General features: G+C 36.0%; 1 protein-coding gene across 2 annotated transcripts in view; it reads right to left on the reverse strand.

The window, feature by feature from the left end:
• Nucleotides 1-1,290: 1,290 nt before the first annotated feature.
• The window catches only part of TFEC (transcription factor EC), an 86,078-nt gene continuing 68,008 nt past the window's right edge, over nucleotides 1,291-19,360 (reverse strand). Inside the window, exons 3-7 of one of the 2 annotated variants that reach the window (XM_041471511.1) lie at nucleotides 15,666-15,780; nucleotides 14,757-14,810; nucleotides 11,083-11,158; nucleotides 2,803-2,950; nucleotides 1,291-1,908 (exon numbers count right to left, since the gene is read on the reverse strand). In XM_041471511.1, coding sequence (XP_041327445.1) covers nucleotides 1,528-1,908; nucleotides 2,803-2,950; nucleotides 11,083-11,158; nucleotides 14,757-14,810; nucleotides 15,666-15,780 — 774 coding nt within the window. In that variant the 3' untranslated portion in view covers nucleotides 1,291-1,527. Of the gene's footprint in view, nucleotides 1,909-2,802; nucleotides 2,951-11,082; nucleotides 11,159-14,756; nucleotides 14,814-15,665; nucleotides 15,781-19,360 lie in introns of both variants that reach the window. The other variant, XM_041471510.1, reaches the window with a different exon arrangement.

The following is a 19,360-nucleotide window of genomic DNA, read 5'->3' on the forward strand; positions in this document are numbered from 1 at the left end:
AAGCAGTGATTAATTCCTTGTTTTGCTTCACTTGTGTGCACAGCTTTTGTTTTCCCTATTAAACTGTCTTTATCTCAACCTGAGCCTTCCAGATTTTACCCTTCCAATTCTCTCCCCAATCACTCTGGCTGGGCGGTGGCCAAGTGGCTGCATGAGGCTTGGTTGCTGCCTGGGGTTAAACCATGACTACTCCCTAATGGGATCTTTTGGCTTTGATTGAGGAAGAGCTATGAAGAACCTGTTCCAGTTTATTTTCCTATGTTTTAATATTACAATTGGAATGATTGCACTTCATGTTCTTTAGGAGCGTACATCACTCTCCAGAATTTCACTATGTATAGAAGTGAGTTTTCTGAATGCCCCCTCCTAGAAAGCTGGTTATGAGAGGTAGTGCATCACATCAGTGTTTCTGAATATTGCCTTCAGTTTGACAAGTCTTCTTTTCAAGCTTTTCTGCAGGGAGTCCAAAGCCAAATACGAAATTAAATTCTCGTTGTTTGGAGTGCATGGAATGGGAATCTTGTAATTTCCCTCTGCTTCCAAATGGATCAAAAGCACATGTACAGATAGAGTCCCTTTGGAAAAACCTCACTGTGCTGTCAAAGGACACTGAAAGTGTCATCCAGCAGCCCAGTATTGTATCTGAATTCCAATTTCTTCCATATAAAAAAGGACACAGTTTGGATATTCTTGGAATAAGTAGCTGACATAGCACTGTCACAAGTAGTGCTTGTTTTAAATTGTGCTAAGTGTAACGTGGAATGTCTGTGCTGTCTTGTATATCCACACAGTCTTTCTGCTGCAATGCTGTGTCTTTTTCTGTCTGAGTCCATTTGAGTCACTGTCATTATGTTAGTTTCCATTTTTCTTCTATGTCATTAAAATAGATACTTAAAAGAGTGTTCTTTTTCTACAAATGAAATAAAAAAAAAAAAAAAAACTAAAGGCATTCCATAGAAAGCTTAATGGATTTTCTCCTTCTAAAGGGAAGCCCACACAGTTTAAACTTCATGCTTGTGTGAAAGCATTACCGTCTGACATTTTTGGATTTTAAAACCTGTAACATCTCTACGGTTCCCAGCTTAAATAGTTCTCTGTTGCTTCACATTTTGTAGAATTTTTAGTTATAAAAAATAACGAAATTAGCAAATTACTAAATCTCATATTTGTAGCAGAGAAATGTGTAAGAAGATTGAAAAGAGTTTGAATACAGTTTTGCAACATGAGTATTCCTTTTCTGGTAACCATTTTCATAGTACTGATAAAAGTCATGAAGTGATAGTAACAATATTCCCAGTGAAGAGAGATTTATGCAAATGTTGGCTGTGAACAGAGGGTGAATTTGGGGCAGAGTGGTATGGCTTCATGTCCATCTTATTTTCTTGTGAAGTAAGGGCTGATTGAAATCCTTGTCATGTAGTAATTGATTTTTACAGTGTCTCTCCTTAAAATAAGAGCAAACACCATGCTTACATTTAACTAAGTCTTTTAACAAGTGTTTGGAGAAGGATGAGACCCTTTCTGCTTTTATAAATCATCTCCATCATCTGTGCTAAAGCTGCTTCTCCTGCTGCTCTCTTTTGATGCAGCTGGAGATGTGGAGGACAACAGTGGGTCTGTTCCAAATGGCGACACTGTGTCGTCCAATAAAATTTCCTCTAGTCGTTGTTCTTCTTTCAAAGCTGCGCTGAAGGACAAATCCGTGAAGTGTGAAAGCGGATCAGAAAAGGCTGTAGATCCATCACAGACATCAGAATTTTGTCCATGTACCAGGGGCATTTGTTGAGAGTAGTCTACAGAGTTCTCCTCTGGATAAGACTGTTGCTTGATGACCTGCGCAGCTAAATCCACAGCACTGAGCGAAGACATGATGGGAAGGCCGTGCGCACGTGCCTGGATCTCCAGTTCCTAACATTTCAAACAAAAATAATTAGACAACAGTTTTAAAAGAGAAATCAGTCTCTTCAGAACAATTGCAGAAAGTACACAAATCATGCATGAAAATTTGTTACACCTGTTGCCCAGTTCTGAGATTAAATTTTAAAATATTAAATTTTTCATCTAAGAAAAATTGTCAAGTATTTTTATATTCCTTTTTGTCATTAAGCAACTATTCTATGGGAACAGAAGAGGTAGGACAGCCTCTCTAAAACCATTGCATACTGAATCCAATGAAGGTAGCAGAAAAATATTGCAACTTGATAGTTCATTATAAAACTGTTATCCAGAGAAAAAAAAGATTCTTTACTTGATCATGCTTATATTATACAGATACATAAGTAAACCAGCATATATAAGATGATCGGTTTTATGTCTATCTACCTATCTACCTCCCATTTCCATAGGTGTGGTCTATATTAGAATATTGCTTTTTAAGCCATGAAGGGCTATATTCTACCTCTTAGGGACAAAAGCAGATATAATATAAGAGAGTGTTACAGGGGAGCATAATGCATTAAATATTTTGAAAGGAAAAATTAAACATGAACTTTGTGACCAGTATTGATTTTTGGCTGCAGGAATATACTTATTTCCCTTTTTTGTCTTTGTTTCTAACACATGCATAATGAAACTGTTTGTACAGTTTTCCACTACTTACTTATGTTATGTAAAGTATAATTATCAAACAAATTTCCTAGAAATCTAAAGAATACCCGCTCCCCCATATACACAGAAATAAAAAGGTAAAGTAAATTTTTTTTTAATAAACATAATTTGAAGAAAATTTATATCGACTAACAAAATCTAATGGAGGATAAGTACTGAGAAAGCTTTGTAGTTCATGGCAACACTTATACAAACCTGAATTCGGAGCAGAAGTCTTCTGTTAGCATGCTCTAATTTCTTCTGCCTGTGTTCTAATTCTCTGGCTCTCTGTTGTTCTTTTTGTAGCCACTTGATGTACTCTACCGATGCTTTTAAAATAGTTCCTTTGTTCCAGCGCATATCACTGCAGAATGTAGAGATAACCTTTTCACAATTGTGCATGTCAGCAGAATTCATAAGAACTTACAAAATCTTTTACATTAATATGAAATAATGATTTACATGACTATTATTCACTCTTAGATATTATTGCTTCTGAATGGAAATTTTAATAGAATAGTTAAGAAGCCCTTATATAGTAAAATTAATCCCAGAATGAAAATAAGTGTCAAAAGAAAGTAATAAAGTGACTTTTTGTGGGAGAGCTAAATGCAATATCATGATTCTACCATTACAGTTTTTATATTTTTAGTGAAAATTGCTTTTATTATTAACTCTGAGATTAAAATCTATGTGCAGTATTTCTGCATTAATGAACTAGGAAATATACATTACTGAGGACTTAAGCCTAAATTTTTAAAGATCATTTTGAATATACTACTCCTTTTACCTGACTTACTAATGAGGTTGCTTTTATGCTTGTAGGGAAAAAAATGATCTGTGCTGAATGCTACTCCTCATTGATGACAGACCAGAAAAATCACACTTTCATAACCATAACGACTAGGGAATGACAAAAATCATGTTCAAAAATCTTGAAACAATTTAAGAAACAAGTTAAAATCTACAGCTACATGCAGACCCCAACTCAAAAGAAAAGCTTTGCAAAAAAATTAGATTAAACCTATGCATCATTTAGGAAATCGTGGTTTGACTTACAGCTTACAAGCAGCCTCACTAGCAACCAAACACTTGTTGAAATTAAACTATCCAAAGACTTTCATGTATCCATTTATCAAATTTTCATGCATTCCTTTAAGTAAGGTCTTGGAACAAGAATTAATTTTACTAAAAATATTTAACTTTAATAAATTTCAGTATTTTATGACACAGGATGGGTTCACTGCATTAAATATTAGTTATATGAGCTTTATCCAAGCTATCTACTTCACCGCAAGATTGCTTAGGCTGAGCAGAAGGTTGGTCAAGCTTCTGGCCCCAAACCAACACAAAACTGTTGCAAGAACAAATAAGAATGTGATGCTGGGAGAGACAAGCATTTTTTCAATACTTCTTCTGAAGACGTATACGTACATGCTGTCATTTATGGAGAAAAAAAAAAAGAAAAAAAATAAGCCCAGCTATTATCACTTTCCCTCATTCATTGAATTATAGAATACGCTGAGTTGGAAAGCATCCATCAGGATTAATGAGTCCAACTCCTGGCCTTGCGCAGGACACCCCAAAATTCACACCATGTGCCTGAGAGCATTGTCCAAACACTTCCTGAACTCTGCCAGGCATGGAGCTATAACCACTTCCCTGGAGAACCTGTTTCCAGTGCTCAGCTACCCACTGGGTGAAAACCTTTTCCTGATATCCAACCTAAACCTCCCATGACTCAACCTCGTGTCATTTCCTTGAGTCCTGTCGCCGGTCACGAGAGCAAAGAGATCAGTGCCTGCCCCTCCACTTCCCCTCATGAGGCTAAGCACCTTTAGAGATTTCTGCAGTTATTTATCTTCTGAAGGTACAGTGCAAAAGCCAGGCAGGTACAGGATTTAGGAACCCAGACCACTGAGATTTCCCAGGTGCTTTACTATGGACAAAACCTTATGGAGTTGATAACTTTAAGACACTAAGAAAAATACACAAAATTATTCGCAATAAAGCATCACAGTGTTTACCCATGCTATAGAATTCAGGTAATTTGCTAGAGATTTGGGAGTAACACTTTTTTTGATCCAAGAGCACTCAAATTCAGATGTCAGTTATTTCTGGACAACACATAAACTGTGAGGCTCCTGTATACAGGGACCTCGCCTCCTCTCAGTGCTGCAGGCCAGAAATGCACAGCTTTTGGAGTTAAAGGTTGAGGAGGTCAGAGAGAAAATAATTGCTGTCTATAATCCTACTGTCTACAAAGACAAAACATAATTGGGTATGTATTCTGATTTAGACATTGCCTCGTCAAAAAGCTAGAGGAGAGGTGGGACTGGGAGCCAAGAGCGGAATACATCCCTCCCATGATGGCTGAATCATCTCTTGGCAGTTCCTCTGCCTTCTCCTTCCTGTCCCTGTATCTCTTGAGCAGGTGGGACGACAGAATTTCTTGCCATCATCCCGTATGTTCCCTCCCAGGAGAGGACTTTCTCCTCTCAAATGGCTTACCTATGTTCAAACTGCAAAGGTTTTTTTAAAGGAAGCTTTTAGTATATATATTTTTCTGGACAATCTTTGACTGCCATCACCATGTCACAGTTTCATTTTCTTCACACCTCTCTGGAAAGTTAGGTAAAATGCTGAAAGGTCCCTGTTTATGACTAAATTGCAGTGGAGTTTGAAAGGGAGTAAAGGGTCTGACTGTCTGTGCCAGACCACTCATGAATAAAGAAGTTAAATAAAATAAATAAAGTTAGCAGGACAAGAACTTTTTCCACTCCCATCTCAGGTATGAGCTATATATGCTATATGGAGAAACACAATCTGCCATGACAAGGAGGTTTAGTCTCTAATAAGTGCTCAAAACAAAACTAAGACAGGTTTGAACTGATAGTCCGAACCTAAAAATAGTGTACTACGAAATTAGAAATAAACCCCTAGCTAAAAAATGGAAATAATTGAGGAAATTGATGGAAACTGAGGAAATAATTGAGGAAAAATGGAAATAATTGAGGTAACAGCAGCAGAAATATCTGAATATATCACATATTTAGAAAATATTTCATAGTGTTTTCACAAAAAATGTAATGAATTCAAAATCAGACAAGATTACTTTTGGTTGTTTTTTCTGATTGACATATGAATAAGTCATATATTCATGACTGTATTTGGAATATTTTTTGATGAAATTCCTTCATGTTACACTTAATATCATCTTGTGATATGGCTTACTTTTAAGTAAGAAACATTTTCGTTCATATTTCCTTGATAGTTTTTGGTTTTATTTCTATGACAATTTTTTTCATAGTTTTGAATAAATCTTCACTGAAAGACTGATGCCTGGATTCAAACTGCCAGAGAGATGGACCTGGTCGGCTTCTGCATGAGATACATATGGATAGATACCTCTTGTGGTAATATTTACAGATCTGAGAGGCAAAATTGAAATGGAGAGCTAGAATAAAAATGAAAAGGTTACTATTGTTATTTAAGAGACTGTTCTTTAAGTGTACACGTGTGTATGTGTCTGTGCATGTGTGCATACCCCACATATGGTTCTACATCACTCCTCATATGTACATACACCGGTTAAATGAAGAATATTCTTATTAAATGGAGAATATTGAAGTTGAACCTTCCAGTGTCTGAAGGCAACATAGCAAAGGAACAGCTGGTGACCTTAGAAGTCAACGTGTATTTCACTTCGTGTCTCTCTTTACCAGGATCTAAGGAAAATCCTGAAGGTGTGTGTGCTGATTCTGCATCACAGGCACTCTTCCTTCATTGTAGCCCAGAGACAGCAGTCACAGGACAGTACTGCAGAGCAGCAGAGGCTCTATGCAGATGTGCAGGGCTGCAAGAGCAACAATGCAACTGGTGAGGATGGAGGCAAATTTGGGCTGGTAAAGGTGAGATTCCTGCATACTAATAGTCTGAAGTGCATCTAGCTCTACATACCAGGCAGGCAAGCAGATTCATCTATGATGGGAAGAAAAAACAACTCAACATTTGAAAGTGGATTAACTCAAAGGACAAGAAGTGAATAAGAGGAATTCAGAAATTCTCTGATGGTTATTTGGTTTCTGTTATTTCTCTGAGAACAATGAATTCCAAATTGGGTGTAAATAAAACTACCTGAAAAGTTCTAAAATTGTCACTAGGAAATAGTAGGTTTTGCTTTTTAGAGATTTGTAGATTGTGCTTAGAGATAAAAATTGAAATCAAAAGCCCTACAAAGACATTTATAGAACCTTTAAAAATTGAGGAATCACTAGCAGTTGTGATTGGAAGTTTCTGTATGAAAACAGACAAAATACTTGCATTCTTAACTGTTTTGATTCTAAAAACTTAGCTATAGACCTACTGATCTTCAGATATGGCAGGAATTCTTCTCTTCATTTTGATCTTTCAGTTCTATTAATTTGCTTTAGACTGGGTTTTTTTGCTTTTCAGTTTTTTATCATTGTTAGGTTTTTTTAGTATTTCTTTTTCTTAGTAGCCATAATTTTTATTAAATGCATGCATGGCACTATCCTGTAAATACTGAAATACATGGGAAATTTTGCATTCAAGCCAAGCCATTTGAGAGCAGTAAAATGTTTTGTCAATCTGGTCATCGGAAATGGCCTCTGCAAAGGAGGATTGCTTCTTTGTTCCTGTGTGTCTGTGTGGTAGAGTAATTTGAAGTATCTAGCAATCCACAGATATATTAGTGAGTTTAATCAACAGATGCTTACCAAAAATAACAAGATTTGTATGGAAAATTTAAAAAAAAAAAAAAAAGCAAAAAACACATTGTTTTATTAGTCTCTGAATCCTGTCTCCTCTTAACTTTATCATCTGAATCTCTACAAACTCAAATGCCCAGAACAAAACATGTAACTCTCACCAAGTAGAGTTTCTTATATTGGAGAAACTAAACATGGAAAAGAGACTGATCTTCAGCTCAAACTTTAACTTTGTTGAAGTCAAAAGATCTTCACTAGTTTACAGAAGCTGAACTCCTGTAGGATGGGAGCACCTGGTCATCTAAGATCAGAACTAATTAGTAAAAGCAGTGTTTGAGAGTGTGGTAGTTACAGAGTTTGCCAGACACAGGCCAGTTACTAATAACAAATACATTTGCAAAGTTGAAACTTTGCAATGTTTGCAGAACATTTCCTTCCCTGTTTCTGAGAAATTATCTTTAAACTGAAAAAATTTGCTCAAAGAAGTACTTGGAAGGACTTTGTACTTGTTTTGAGGACTTGCACAATTGCGAAGTGTTTTATTCTGAAAGAGGCAGCAAGTTTCCACTTTATAACAGCATGAGTGTACACAAGATTTCCTTTGCAAAAAATGTGTCTGTGCTGGCTGCTAGAGGGTCTGTCCACAGACAGCACACAGGTCAGGCACAGGTAGATGCAGAGAGCAAAAAGGAGAGAGTGAGAGCAACCCACTGCTTCTGCCCAAATCCTCAGCAGTTCTCATAACATTCCAGCGCTGTAACTTTACTAGAATTCTTTTTTCTCATGTAACTTTCTGGCAATTTAAGTCCGACTACCATTAACCTGTTCTTATGTGGGCATTGCCAGGCTCCATCACAATAAGGGATCCTGTTAACTGCCTAAAAGATTGATTCTGGAAGGTTGAATACAAATAGAAAGGCAGGTATAATTAAAGGAGCAGGTTATGAGTTTTTCAGCAAAATATGACTATTTCTGGCATTTTTAAATTCTATCTTTTAATTTTGTTCTTTAAAACTGATTTGCATTTCTGAATCATCTAGCACTTGGATATCTAAGCATTGAAAGTTAAACAAAAGAGTCATAGTTCTTTGTAACTTACACTTATCTTCATTTTCTAATGCTGATGAAGTGAACTTAAAACACCCATTCATTTATGTAATGTAATCCACCCTTTTCATCATTAAATTAAGAAAAAAAGACAAAAAAATGAAAAGAATAGGGGTTTAATCCAGTCAAAAGAAAGTCCCTGCAGAAGCTCTGCAGGAGCCAAACAAGTTCACTACATAACCAACAAAACAAAAGTGAAATAAAACCCCCACACAGCACTTCTAAGAAATATAAATCACAAAAGGTTTCCAAATGGCATAAAAAATGTCCTTTTCTGTTTCTGATTCTGAATGTAATCTTCTTGAAGCAAGCCATCTGGGACAGGCATGCTCACCACAATGGCTTAGTTATAGTAGTATTTGCTCTTCAGTGCAGAGGCTGATTTTCTTCACTGTCATTAGTCTAAGCATCAGTAAGCTTTCTCCTTTTACAACTAAGTTTCCACTTTAAGAAGAATCTTCTAAAATCAATATGAGGCAAAATGCTATGTGTGATAAAGTGTTACAGATAAAGTATTGTAAGCCATGATAAATCTCTTTCTTTCAAAGAAGAGGGGGCAGACTGGGGGCACAGTAAGGTGTTATGAAGTAAAAAGCAAGTATTGAAAGAAAGAATAAGGTTGCTGAGTTATGATTTGGCAAAACAAGACCATACCGAAAGGTAATAACAATTTTGATCTGCTCAGCCAACAAAACAACATGTTCAAATTAATATATTTCTGCCTAAAAAAAAAAAAAAATACAAAAAAAAAAACCTACTTACATTTCTTTGAATTAATTTATCCTTTTGCTATAGCAAAATTGTGTTGCAAACTGATTTTTCAAAAACCCTGCAGGTTTTGATGCCTTTTTTTTTTTTCTTAGCACCAACTTAAAAGCTTTTCAGTAGGCCTGTTTTCCAAAGGAGTACTGATTATCAGCCTTTTGAAGACAGCAGTCTTCAGAATGTGAGATACTTAAGTTCACCTTGTGCTTTTGTAAACATAAACCACTCTGGGTCTGGTCACACTGCTGAACTCAGTCATGGGTTTGCAAACTAAAACAAGATAAGGCAATGATTTCAGAATCTGTACCTGAACCTTTTTCATCAGGCAACAACACCAAAAACTGAGGGTGAAGTCCATCATTCACTTACTGGAGGAAAACTGCAGGTCCAGGTAAATCATTTTTAAGAACAGCTTACATGATTAGTCTAGGTATTAATGCTTTGATTAAGTTCACAAAGTCAACCTGAATCCAGACCAAAACATGTAAGTGAAACACCTTTATAGGCAATCAAAAAATGCAACTGGAATTTGTACCCCATGCCCATCTCTAATTGCAGTATAACCAGTTTCTATTTTTGCTTTATAGCTGCAAACCAACAGTGCCATCCACTGTTTTTCTGAGAAATCTTTCCATTACTTGCCCAAATGGTATTGAATACTGAAAGATGCACCAGCAAAATTAAAACACTTCTATCAGTTTCTGCTTGCAATGGATCACATCCAAAACTTTATTTAGGTATTTAAAGTGCTTTTTACTTTAATTCAGCTTTAACACCTAATTCCATATTAATAACAAAAAAAATGCACATTTATCCAATCTTTGGTGGGTGCTACGGAAGGAGCTGAGTTTGTGAATTCTCTAAAATGGATGCAGAATGTTAACTTTCTCTCTGGTGGCTTCACTTCAAATAAAGCCAACCTTCTACTTGTGTATGTCTCACACAGCTTTGTATTGTTGCAGAAATCCTTAATGTAATCAAAAGTTTCTTAGTCCTAAGGTTAAAAAAGCTGAAATATCAATAGCTGTTTTCATTTGAAGTATCATGCACTCTGTATTGACATGCAAATGATAAAGAAAAAATCTGTATAATCAATTTTATGCAAGTTACAATCATGCTGCTGCATTGTCTTAAGTCTTCCCTGAGCAACAAGAGAAATCTAAGGCTAAAGTCCTGCATTAAAAATCACTCTGAATTGTTATTGTTAATCCTGCAATGGGCTTTTCTCCAAGGCAGCTTTTTTCCTGTTGATGACAAATATAAGCTTTAAGGGAATGCACATATTGTTCAAGCAATATGCATTTTGTGTTTCTGTAAGTATATGCATTAGTATAAAATGATATTATTATGGCAATTATAGCAATTATTACTTTTATTCTTGCAATTTAGGACTGGTGCTTTCCCTGCACTGAGTTGAGGACTTTTGAAAAGTGCTGTCTACAGACTCTTAAATTGATTTTTTTTTTTCTCTTAGAGGGCAGACAGTGACAACATAAATTTTGTGTTATCCCACTAGAGGGCCATGGCAAGAGCTGAAAGCACCTCTACTTCCTTCTCCAGAGACACCACACAATTGTGCTCAGGGACAGAGAGATGGACTTTCTGTTGTTTGGCTTATCTTTTGTTTATTTGTTTGTTTCTTTTCCCTTTAAGTGGCAGTTTCTCTTAAACACCCTGAAATTGCTTTCACATTATTATGCTTTCACATAAGTTTTTCAACATGCACGAAAAATCTGTCAAAGCTTTGTTACTTCAACAGCCTGATCTGAGCCAGTGACCTGGTATGGAAGATTTTGTGTCCCATTTCTCAATCCTATAGCCAGTATACACAACTGTCTCTTTTCTCCTGTATTAATACTATAAACATTATTATAGGAAAGACAGTTGAACTCACGGATCATTAGACTTGGGGATGAGTGTGCCAAGCTCCTTGATTCGGTAATTAATATTATACCTTCTTCTTCTCTCAACTGTTAAAAAGAAACATTTACTATTTTTATGCTGAAATATTTTGGAGAAATTATACATAAAACATTTTAATTAGTTAAAAACATGTTAGTCAATATACAGAAAAAAATCTTCCTCAAATAGCAGTCCCAACATGAGCTCCTACCTGTCTCTGACTTACTCCCAGGACAAAGTCTATAATTAGTACCATCTGTATCTTACCTTAACTACAGGGTTTTCCCCCATTACCAATTAGATTTGTAGACAATGAAATAGTCACATATTGCCTAAATGTGAGCTAACATTTCTTTTTTCCTGATGTTTATATATTCTTTCTCCACCATGCTCCCACAGAACAGAGATTTCAGCTTGGTGGAGTCTTGCTGGTGAATCCAATAGAGACACAAGACAATTCATCCAGAAATTGATATTTTGGCAGAACTCCGGTTACAAATCACAAGGTAGCAACTTCACTATCCCTTATTTACCATTACCAGCACTTAAACCCACAGAGAGTACATAACTACAACTGTATCCCCTCACTGACACAGAGCAAGATTATGTCCCAAAAACACTTCACCCCTGTACATCTGTTTCTCTGTTTCCTTTGGTGATGGACAGCATGAAAAATATTTATTATAATTTTTAAAACATAGAGAAAATGAAAAGAAAAAAAACCAAACCCGATGGTTTAAACTATTAAATATAATTTTTTAATTTAAATTTCTGTTTGTCCTAAGACAAGCTATGTAGGGTATCTTGGTTCATTTTGTAGTTTAGTTAGAAGAAAAAAAGAGATAATAAATCTCTTAAAATTAGCACCCCTTCTGTGTGCTCTCAGTTCACTTTACCAGCATTGTACTGGTGTCCAGGCTGGTGTATGTGATCCTTCAGAAACTTCCTATTTTTCTAGTGGATAGGTCCAGAGAACATCTCATTGCTTTGGGGAATTACTTCTATATAATTTTGACACAGGAAGTGCATTCAGTGAGAATGTATTCCCATTAGGGTACTGCTGGGTGTCAGAGACCAGCAGTCTCTGCTGCTGTTCTACTGGTGTCAGCTCACATTTTTGTCCACTGCCCCCACTTTAACTCAATCCAAATCTCACTGAATAAGCAGGATTCAGCTTTTCTCCATCACTAACATCACACTGAGCTTTTTCTCTTGTCCTTTACATCTTGGAAGACCTTACCTTGGGTTCAATATGCCAATGCCACTGTACTCTGTCAGCCCAGCCCTGGCCAGCCTAGCACATGGGCAGAATGGGTACATGCTCTGTGTTTGGAGATGTGAGCTTAAAGTCTAATGGCCAAATTTTGAATATAAATACAAAAAGCCCAGTAGAGCTAAGTTATAAGTGCTCAGCCAAGGGCATCCTAGTGGGTCTTCCAAGGCTGGCTTCAATCTTCTCACAGTCATATGAGCACGTCACTTTCAGCCCCACCACCTGGATCACTTTTAGTCCTCTTCTTCCTGCATGTAAAATGGTTTGCTTCCTGTCTTTGTGAAGCTCCTAGGTTTATGTAGCAGTCAGCTATTTCCTCCCTAACAGATTCAAGCTCCAGGAACAACCTGAGTGTTATTATTTACTCTGATTAAGTATTCTACCTTGGAGGGGTGCATTATCTTGTCTTGCTTTCTACAGAAACAGGAGTTTCACTTAACAAATTAAAGCATCTCAGGTTTTTTTGTGATAATTCACATATTCAGAAGGCAGTGTTATAATCCTCCTGAGTGTAATGCTCAGTGAGTCCCTGCATCACATTGGAATGAATGTGCTGGTTCTTGGAGGAGAGCCCAGTGTACAAAAACACAGAGCAACCGAAAAATTTAAAATATATATTTCAGTTGTGTTGGCAAAAAAATGTAATGGCAAACAAACGTGAAGAATGTGCTTTAACTATACTGTCCTGTGGTGCAATAGCTGCTATTTAATTAATATTTACACTGCGGAAAACTCTGTAAGATATTCATCAGAAAGTAGTCAACTAAGCATTAGCTATAAAACAAGGCAAAGAAAAAATATCCTTACAAGGGAACACTTGCAGAATTCCTTTTTCTTTATATTTTTGCATTTTTTCCTGAAAAGAAACTTCCAGTTGTGTCAATGAGTTAGGGAGGGAGATTTTTAAGTTTGGAAACGTTGCAATAGAATTTTCCTGATGTGTGTCTGTAACTTTTCCAGAGATATCCTGAGTTATCAGGAATATTTCAAGAATCAAATTATACGTAAGCCAAATCAGAAAATTATTTTTCAAACTGCATGAACAGGATTATAATATAAGATTCTCTGCTTGGAAACAAAAAACCCCAAAGTTAGGAAACATAAAGTAATGTTTTAAAGTCTGCCTGTTGCATGAAGGGGTTCCACTTCTTAAATCAAAATCCCTTTTCATGGGATCTAAAGATCTTCATGGTCTGCCTGTAACCCACAAAAAAATTACAGACAGACATAAGAATGACTTCTGGAAATTCTAAGTAGCAGAAGACTGTCCACAGTGATTGCTAGCACATTTTGCCAGTGGATGTATACTTTCAGGTATGTAATTTCATGCGAGCCGTAAATCCCTCTTTGATTACTGAAAATCAAATAGCCAGAGAAACAAGACAGAAGTAAGAGAATAAAGATATAAATAGTGACTATTAATTAATTACTAACTTAGGTTTAAATTCATAGAATCATGGAATATCTCAAGTTGGAAGTGAATTTTAAGGATTATTGAATCCAACTCCCACACTATTTCTGTTGGAAGAACTCGAAAGGAGAACTTGAAAATTTAAACTACTTTATTCAACACTTTTCAAAAAGAAATCCTGCAGAATCCTGCAGCCTTTTTGTTTCAAATTATGCTTTAGAGGGAAAAATTGTGTCATTTTATAGGCAATCTCCAAGTAATGAAACTGATGGGGTTTTTTTTCCTATTCTATATAAACTAATTTTTTTTTTTTTGTAATTCTAATATTTAGACACTGAACTATGAATTTCACTGTTTAAGACTGTTCCTCTACAACCAACATGCCTATCTTCTGTACATATCTGCACTGTTATCCTTAAAGAAAACAGAAGGGTACCCCAGATGACAGGGGTTATGGGGCTTGTGTGGCAGAGTCAGAACACTGGTGAGTCTCATAAAGCCCTGCACTGATGTCCTTTGTTTTCAATAACTTTAAGAGCTTAGCAACCACTTGGAAGTTGTCTGATGCAAGTTTTTTTCCTACCCCATCACCCATAAAGAGATACAGCCTCTTGCTTTGGCTCTTTAGTGAAAAAGGTGTGAAGACTGCATTTTCAGTGTTATTTTTCTCATAACCTGCCTCCTTTCTTGTCTGCTTTGCACTGTAATTCTTAGAGAAAACACCAAGGAAAGTGTGTTACTGTGAAAAAAATAATAGCAGGAGATTATATAGAAATAAATTAATTGCAATATGCAAAGTATTTTGAAAGACAAAACTCAGAGACAGTAATTCATTTCAAGCAAGAAAGCTTTATGGTCAGCTGGTTTTGCAGTCTGAGTCTAGGAGAAGAGCAGAGATGTGGTAGCTACTGTATCATGGTTTGGCATTCTCCATGCTTTCCATTTAATGAGATGGAAGATGAACAGATGAACATATACTTACTGAGATTGTGGTTATCCTTTTTTTGTCTCTCCTTTGCCATTGCTCTTGTATCTGCTTCTGACAGAAAGTAACATTTATTAAAATAGTCCTTAAAATGCAATTCCAGTACTTCTTTCATCTTTTGAAAATGGCCTCTTGTCACAAATACCAGACTTCCAGTCCTTTTACTGCATTACTTTTTTATTATTATAACAGATCATAGGCAAATCTTTATTCTACCAGTACTAAATTTTAAGCAAGCCTGGCAGGTTGCTTAACATTTTTTTATGGCACTTTTTTAAATTTAAGAATGTAGAAATGCTGTGGAGGGGTATTTTTCTCCAATTTCCTGTATTTTACATCAGGATAAAACTTGCAATACACTAAGGTGAATATGGATTTTCTATATCCCATAATGCAAGAGTTAATCAGATTTGTAAGATATTGAATAAACTCACTGTTTCCTTTGAGAGACATTAATAAACTGTACATGATTTTTTAGCATTCTTTGGATAAAATGAATGTAACTTTTAAAGTTTGTAATCCACTAATATAACTTTACCTTGAATAGCCTTATTGTAAGGTATTAAAAGAACTATTTGTTCTACCCTGGGACAAATTTAATGGACGATAATTTATTTATATTGTTGGTCAGAAGCCAACATGTGGAAGAATATACTGTTTTCTAAAATATTAAGGTTTTCTAGAAGCATGCTGTTCATAAAAACAGGAGGCAAACATGAATTTCTAAAGAGAAGAACAGAAAGAAAAGATTCTTTGTTTGTCTTTGTTCTTTTCCTTAAATGAAACCACAGACTGAAAATTCTCAGGAATTTAATTATGGATATCTTTTTCACAGATAAGATTCAACTTTTAAGACACACACCATCACTTATGCAGTTATATACTAAAATCTCAGAGTCCTTTTACCTGTGAGCTCCCTTTTTACTGGTAGATTAGCTGGGCAAGAAGCATTTGTGAGACTCATATTAGCTGGTGCCATTCCCTGGTCACTGTTATATATATCCAAAATGCTGCTAGATAGCTTGAGGGGTAGGGAAGGAAAGAAGAATAAGGAAAAAAAATTAAAATAAGTAAAATACTTAATAGATTTTTTTAAAAAAAACAATGCATGCAAGGAGCAAGTATTTTTGGATATGAGTCTGGTTTTCTTTAGAAGGAGTATATATACATATATCTAATGAGAAGGATTCCTGTTACCCAATATTAACTAAAATTGAAAGCAAAGAATCACTGTCTGCCATTTTTCTAAGGTGCCATTTTTGCAGGCTTCAGATATACAGTGCTGGCAAGATATGAGCCACAGTGTCTGTTTTTCAATTGCTTCCAAATTGCATTTTCTAAATCCAGTGTTGCCATGTCTGCACTTCAAATATCCATTATATACAAAAGTCAACTTTACTATGCTGATTTTGACCGTAATCCCCAGTATGACTTTTTAACCACACCTCTGGATTGGTACTTCATACAGGGCCTGGTCTAGCAATATATTGAGGGACCTAGTTATATGTAATAGTTAAAATTAGAGTGGACAGAACATCAGAGAATATGCATTGAGGAAAGGAACTGCACTCTTGTCAGGATAGACCAGATAAACTAATGGTTTCAACATGCATAACATATAACCATGTATACCAGTATCTTTATTCCCTTAAAAAAATATAATATGATATTAGCTAAATAAGCCCATAGAATGCACACTAAGAAAAGTAAGGCTAAAGTATGTGGATTTCAGGTAATTGTACATTACCTTTGTTTTAATAACTTTCCACATATGAAATAACTATAAAATATGCAAAAGTTTACTGAAGAACAGTTCAGACTTTGCTCATTTTCTATGACCCTATGACCAACCTTTAAGCATTGATCCTTTGCAGTAAAACAAAAACATTTTTTGGTTTTTTTATCATGCATATAAAATTTGTGCTGACATCTTTGGGGTTTTTTATCGTCAACACCCAAGGGTTTAGAAACTGAGTTTGGGTCCACAAGACCAAGAAAACAGAAAATAAATCCAAAAGTAAACAAAAGAAAAACCAAAAACCCAAAAAAGATTAAAAAGTGGGTGAAAAAAAAAAAAGTGGATACAACCACTGACTTGAGACAGAAAAGCATGAAAGGAAATTAGGAGTCATTTAAGAAAATTGCTTTCCATAGACAAGAAAATGTGTTGTCACAGATTTGCCCATCAGCTATGGATCCTGAAACAACCTGGAATTTTCCAGGCAGGTCATCGAGACACCAACCATAGGTCTGCTGGGAACCAGCTTTTTTCAGACTTTTGTAATTTCTCTTTTTGTAGAGACTGTGAGCTTCATCACAAGTTACTTTGAATGGAGACAATTTTCTGAATTACTTGCTCAGTGTGAAGTTGTTCCACGGCAGTGCTGCCTGTATTTTATATTAAAACTGAAATTTTAAATTAGCTCTATTTTTAAATAACGATTTTGTTAAATTAACTAATAACTTTACTAGATCATCTGACAATCTAGTTTGAGTTAAATTCTTCTAGTTCTATTACATACTATGAAATGGAGCAATCAGAATTCTGATTGAACACACAGAAATAACATGCTCATTTTTAAACTAGAGCTTTATTACTTAGGAAAAATGAAAATTCTTGAATACCATTAGAAATCACAACACCAAGTCAGTTTTGAAAATCTGCTTATACATTCCCAATGAAAATACTTTTTAAAAGAATGTTTGGAATTCAGATGCGTATTACTCAGAACAAGCTATGTTTAATATGCAGGATTTGAATGTTAAGAGCATTCTCACGTTAGGTACCTTTGTTTCATTCGAGGGGTAAACTGACAAGTATTACAGAATTCACTGCAGTTTTACCTTTCCATTTTCTTTGTTCCAGTGATAGGATAACTACATTACATGAGTGAACTCCTATTAGCTCTCGTCATATTTAATTACTTCCTACCTTCATGTAAATGAATTTGGTTTATTCAAATGATATGAAAACAGAATGACATAAAAAATTGAGAGTCAGTGTGACTCCTACACCTCCAGGTTCCAATGGACTTTTGCAAGGATGTTGTATGACTTAGGCTACTGTTTTTGTGAAATGCTAGGAAATAATAACCACTGAAAATAATATAATCTAATAAATAATCTTACAAGTGAGAAATACATATCCATTTATGTAGTTCACACAGCTGTGTACATAGGTTCAATAATTTGCATGAAACTGGTGGCAACCTTCAATTTAGTAGATTATTAATGCTATTAATGGAAGAAACAGGCTTGTAAACCACAGTTTAACATGAACATGAGATACTTAATTGATTAGTTCTAATTTTCAGACAGAAATTCAAATTTATCCTTGAAAGACAGTTAAATTTCTCAAGTCTATTCACAAAGCTACAGATTTAAATGACAATGCCCAAATCCAAGAGAAAAGTTCATGCCTGGCCAATTTAGCTGGCAAGGAAAAAATAATACCAACCTCAAACACCTCAAAGTTCAAAATTGTGTGATAGTTCAAAAGAGCATGAGTAAATTCAACTTTAAACACAGACAGACATTTCAGCTGAGTTCAATTACACAGTTGGAGAAGGCAATTCCATACAACTGCCCAACAATTCCCTCCCTTGCCCCACTGATGATGCTGTGTCTAATGCTCCCCAGGACACAGGTGTCCCTCCTGGCTGCCAGGGCACTGCTGACTCACACTCAATTAGCCACTGACCAGGACCCCAGGTCCCTTTTCTGCAGCACTGCTTTCCACCATCTCATTCCTCACTTTGTACACACATGCAGGGTTGCCCCATCCCAGGTGCAGAATTCAAGATCTGTTTTTGTTAAACTTCCTGCACTGACTGTCCAGCCCCCTAAATTGTCTAATTCTGTTTGCAGAGTGTCTCTGCCAAATGTACCATATCACCTTTGCTTCATGCAGATACTCTCCAGGATTATTCCCCTTGTCATTTCACAATATTTACCAGCCATTAGGAAGACAGAATCACCACTCCATATAGAGATGATGAAAATTAAGCCCAAACCCAAGTCATTCAACTACTGATGACTACAAGCCTATCATCTCACTAATTAAAAGGATTCACATAAGCATTACTCCAGAAGGGATGGGCAGGGAAGAAGAGACGGTGGGGTAGCTCTGTATTTTAGAGAGTGTTTTGATTGTCTAGAGCTTAATGATGGGGATGCTAAGGTTAAATGTTTATGGGTAAGAATCAAGGGGAAGGCCAGCAAGGCAGTTTTCCCAGTTGGACTTTGGTATAGACCACCCAGCCAGGATGAAGAGGCAACTGAAATATTCTATAAGCAGCTGAGAGAAGTCTTGTGATTGCTGGTCTTGTTCCTGAGGGGGACTTCCAAATTATCAGGTGTTGTCTGCAAGTACAACAGCCTAGAGGAAACAACAGTGCAGAAGATCCCTGGAGTGTGTGACAGGATCTCTGGAGCTAACTTCCTGACACAGCTGGTGAGCAAACCAACTAGGGGAGGTGACTGATGGATCTGCTGTTTGTGAACAGACAAGCACTTGTACAGATGTGACACTTGGAGACCACCTTGGGCACAGCGATCATGAAACAATAAATAGAATAAAACAATAAAAACAAAGTTTTTAT

Source organism: Pyrgilauda ruficollis, unplaced genomic scaffold (assembly GCF_017590135.1).
Source record: "Pyrgilauda ruficollis isolate IOZ18807 unplaced genomic scaffold, ASM1759013v1 scaffold27, whole genome shotgun sequence".
NCBI classification, from domain to species: Eukaryota; Metazoa; Chordata; class Aves; order Passeriformes; family Passeridae; genus Pyrgilauda; species Pyrgilauda ruficollis.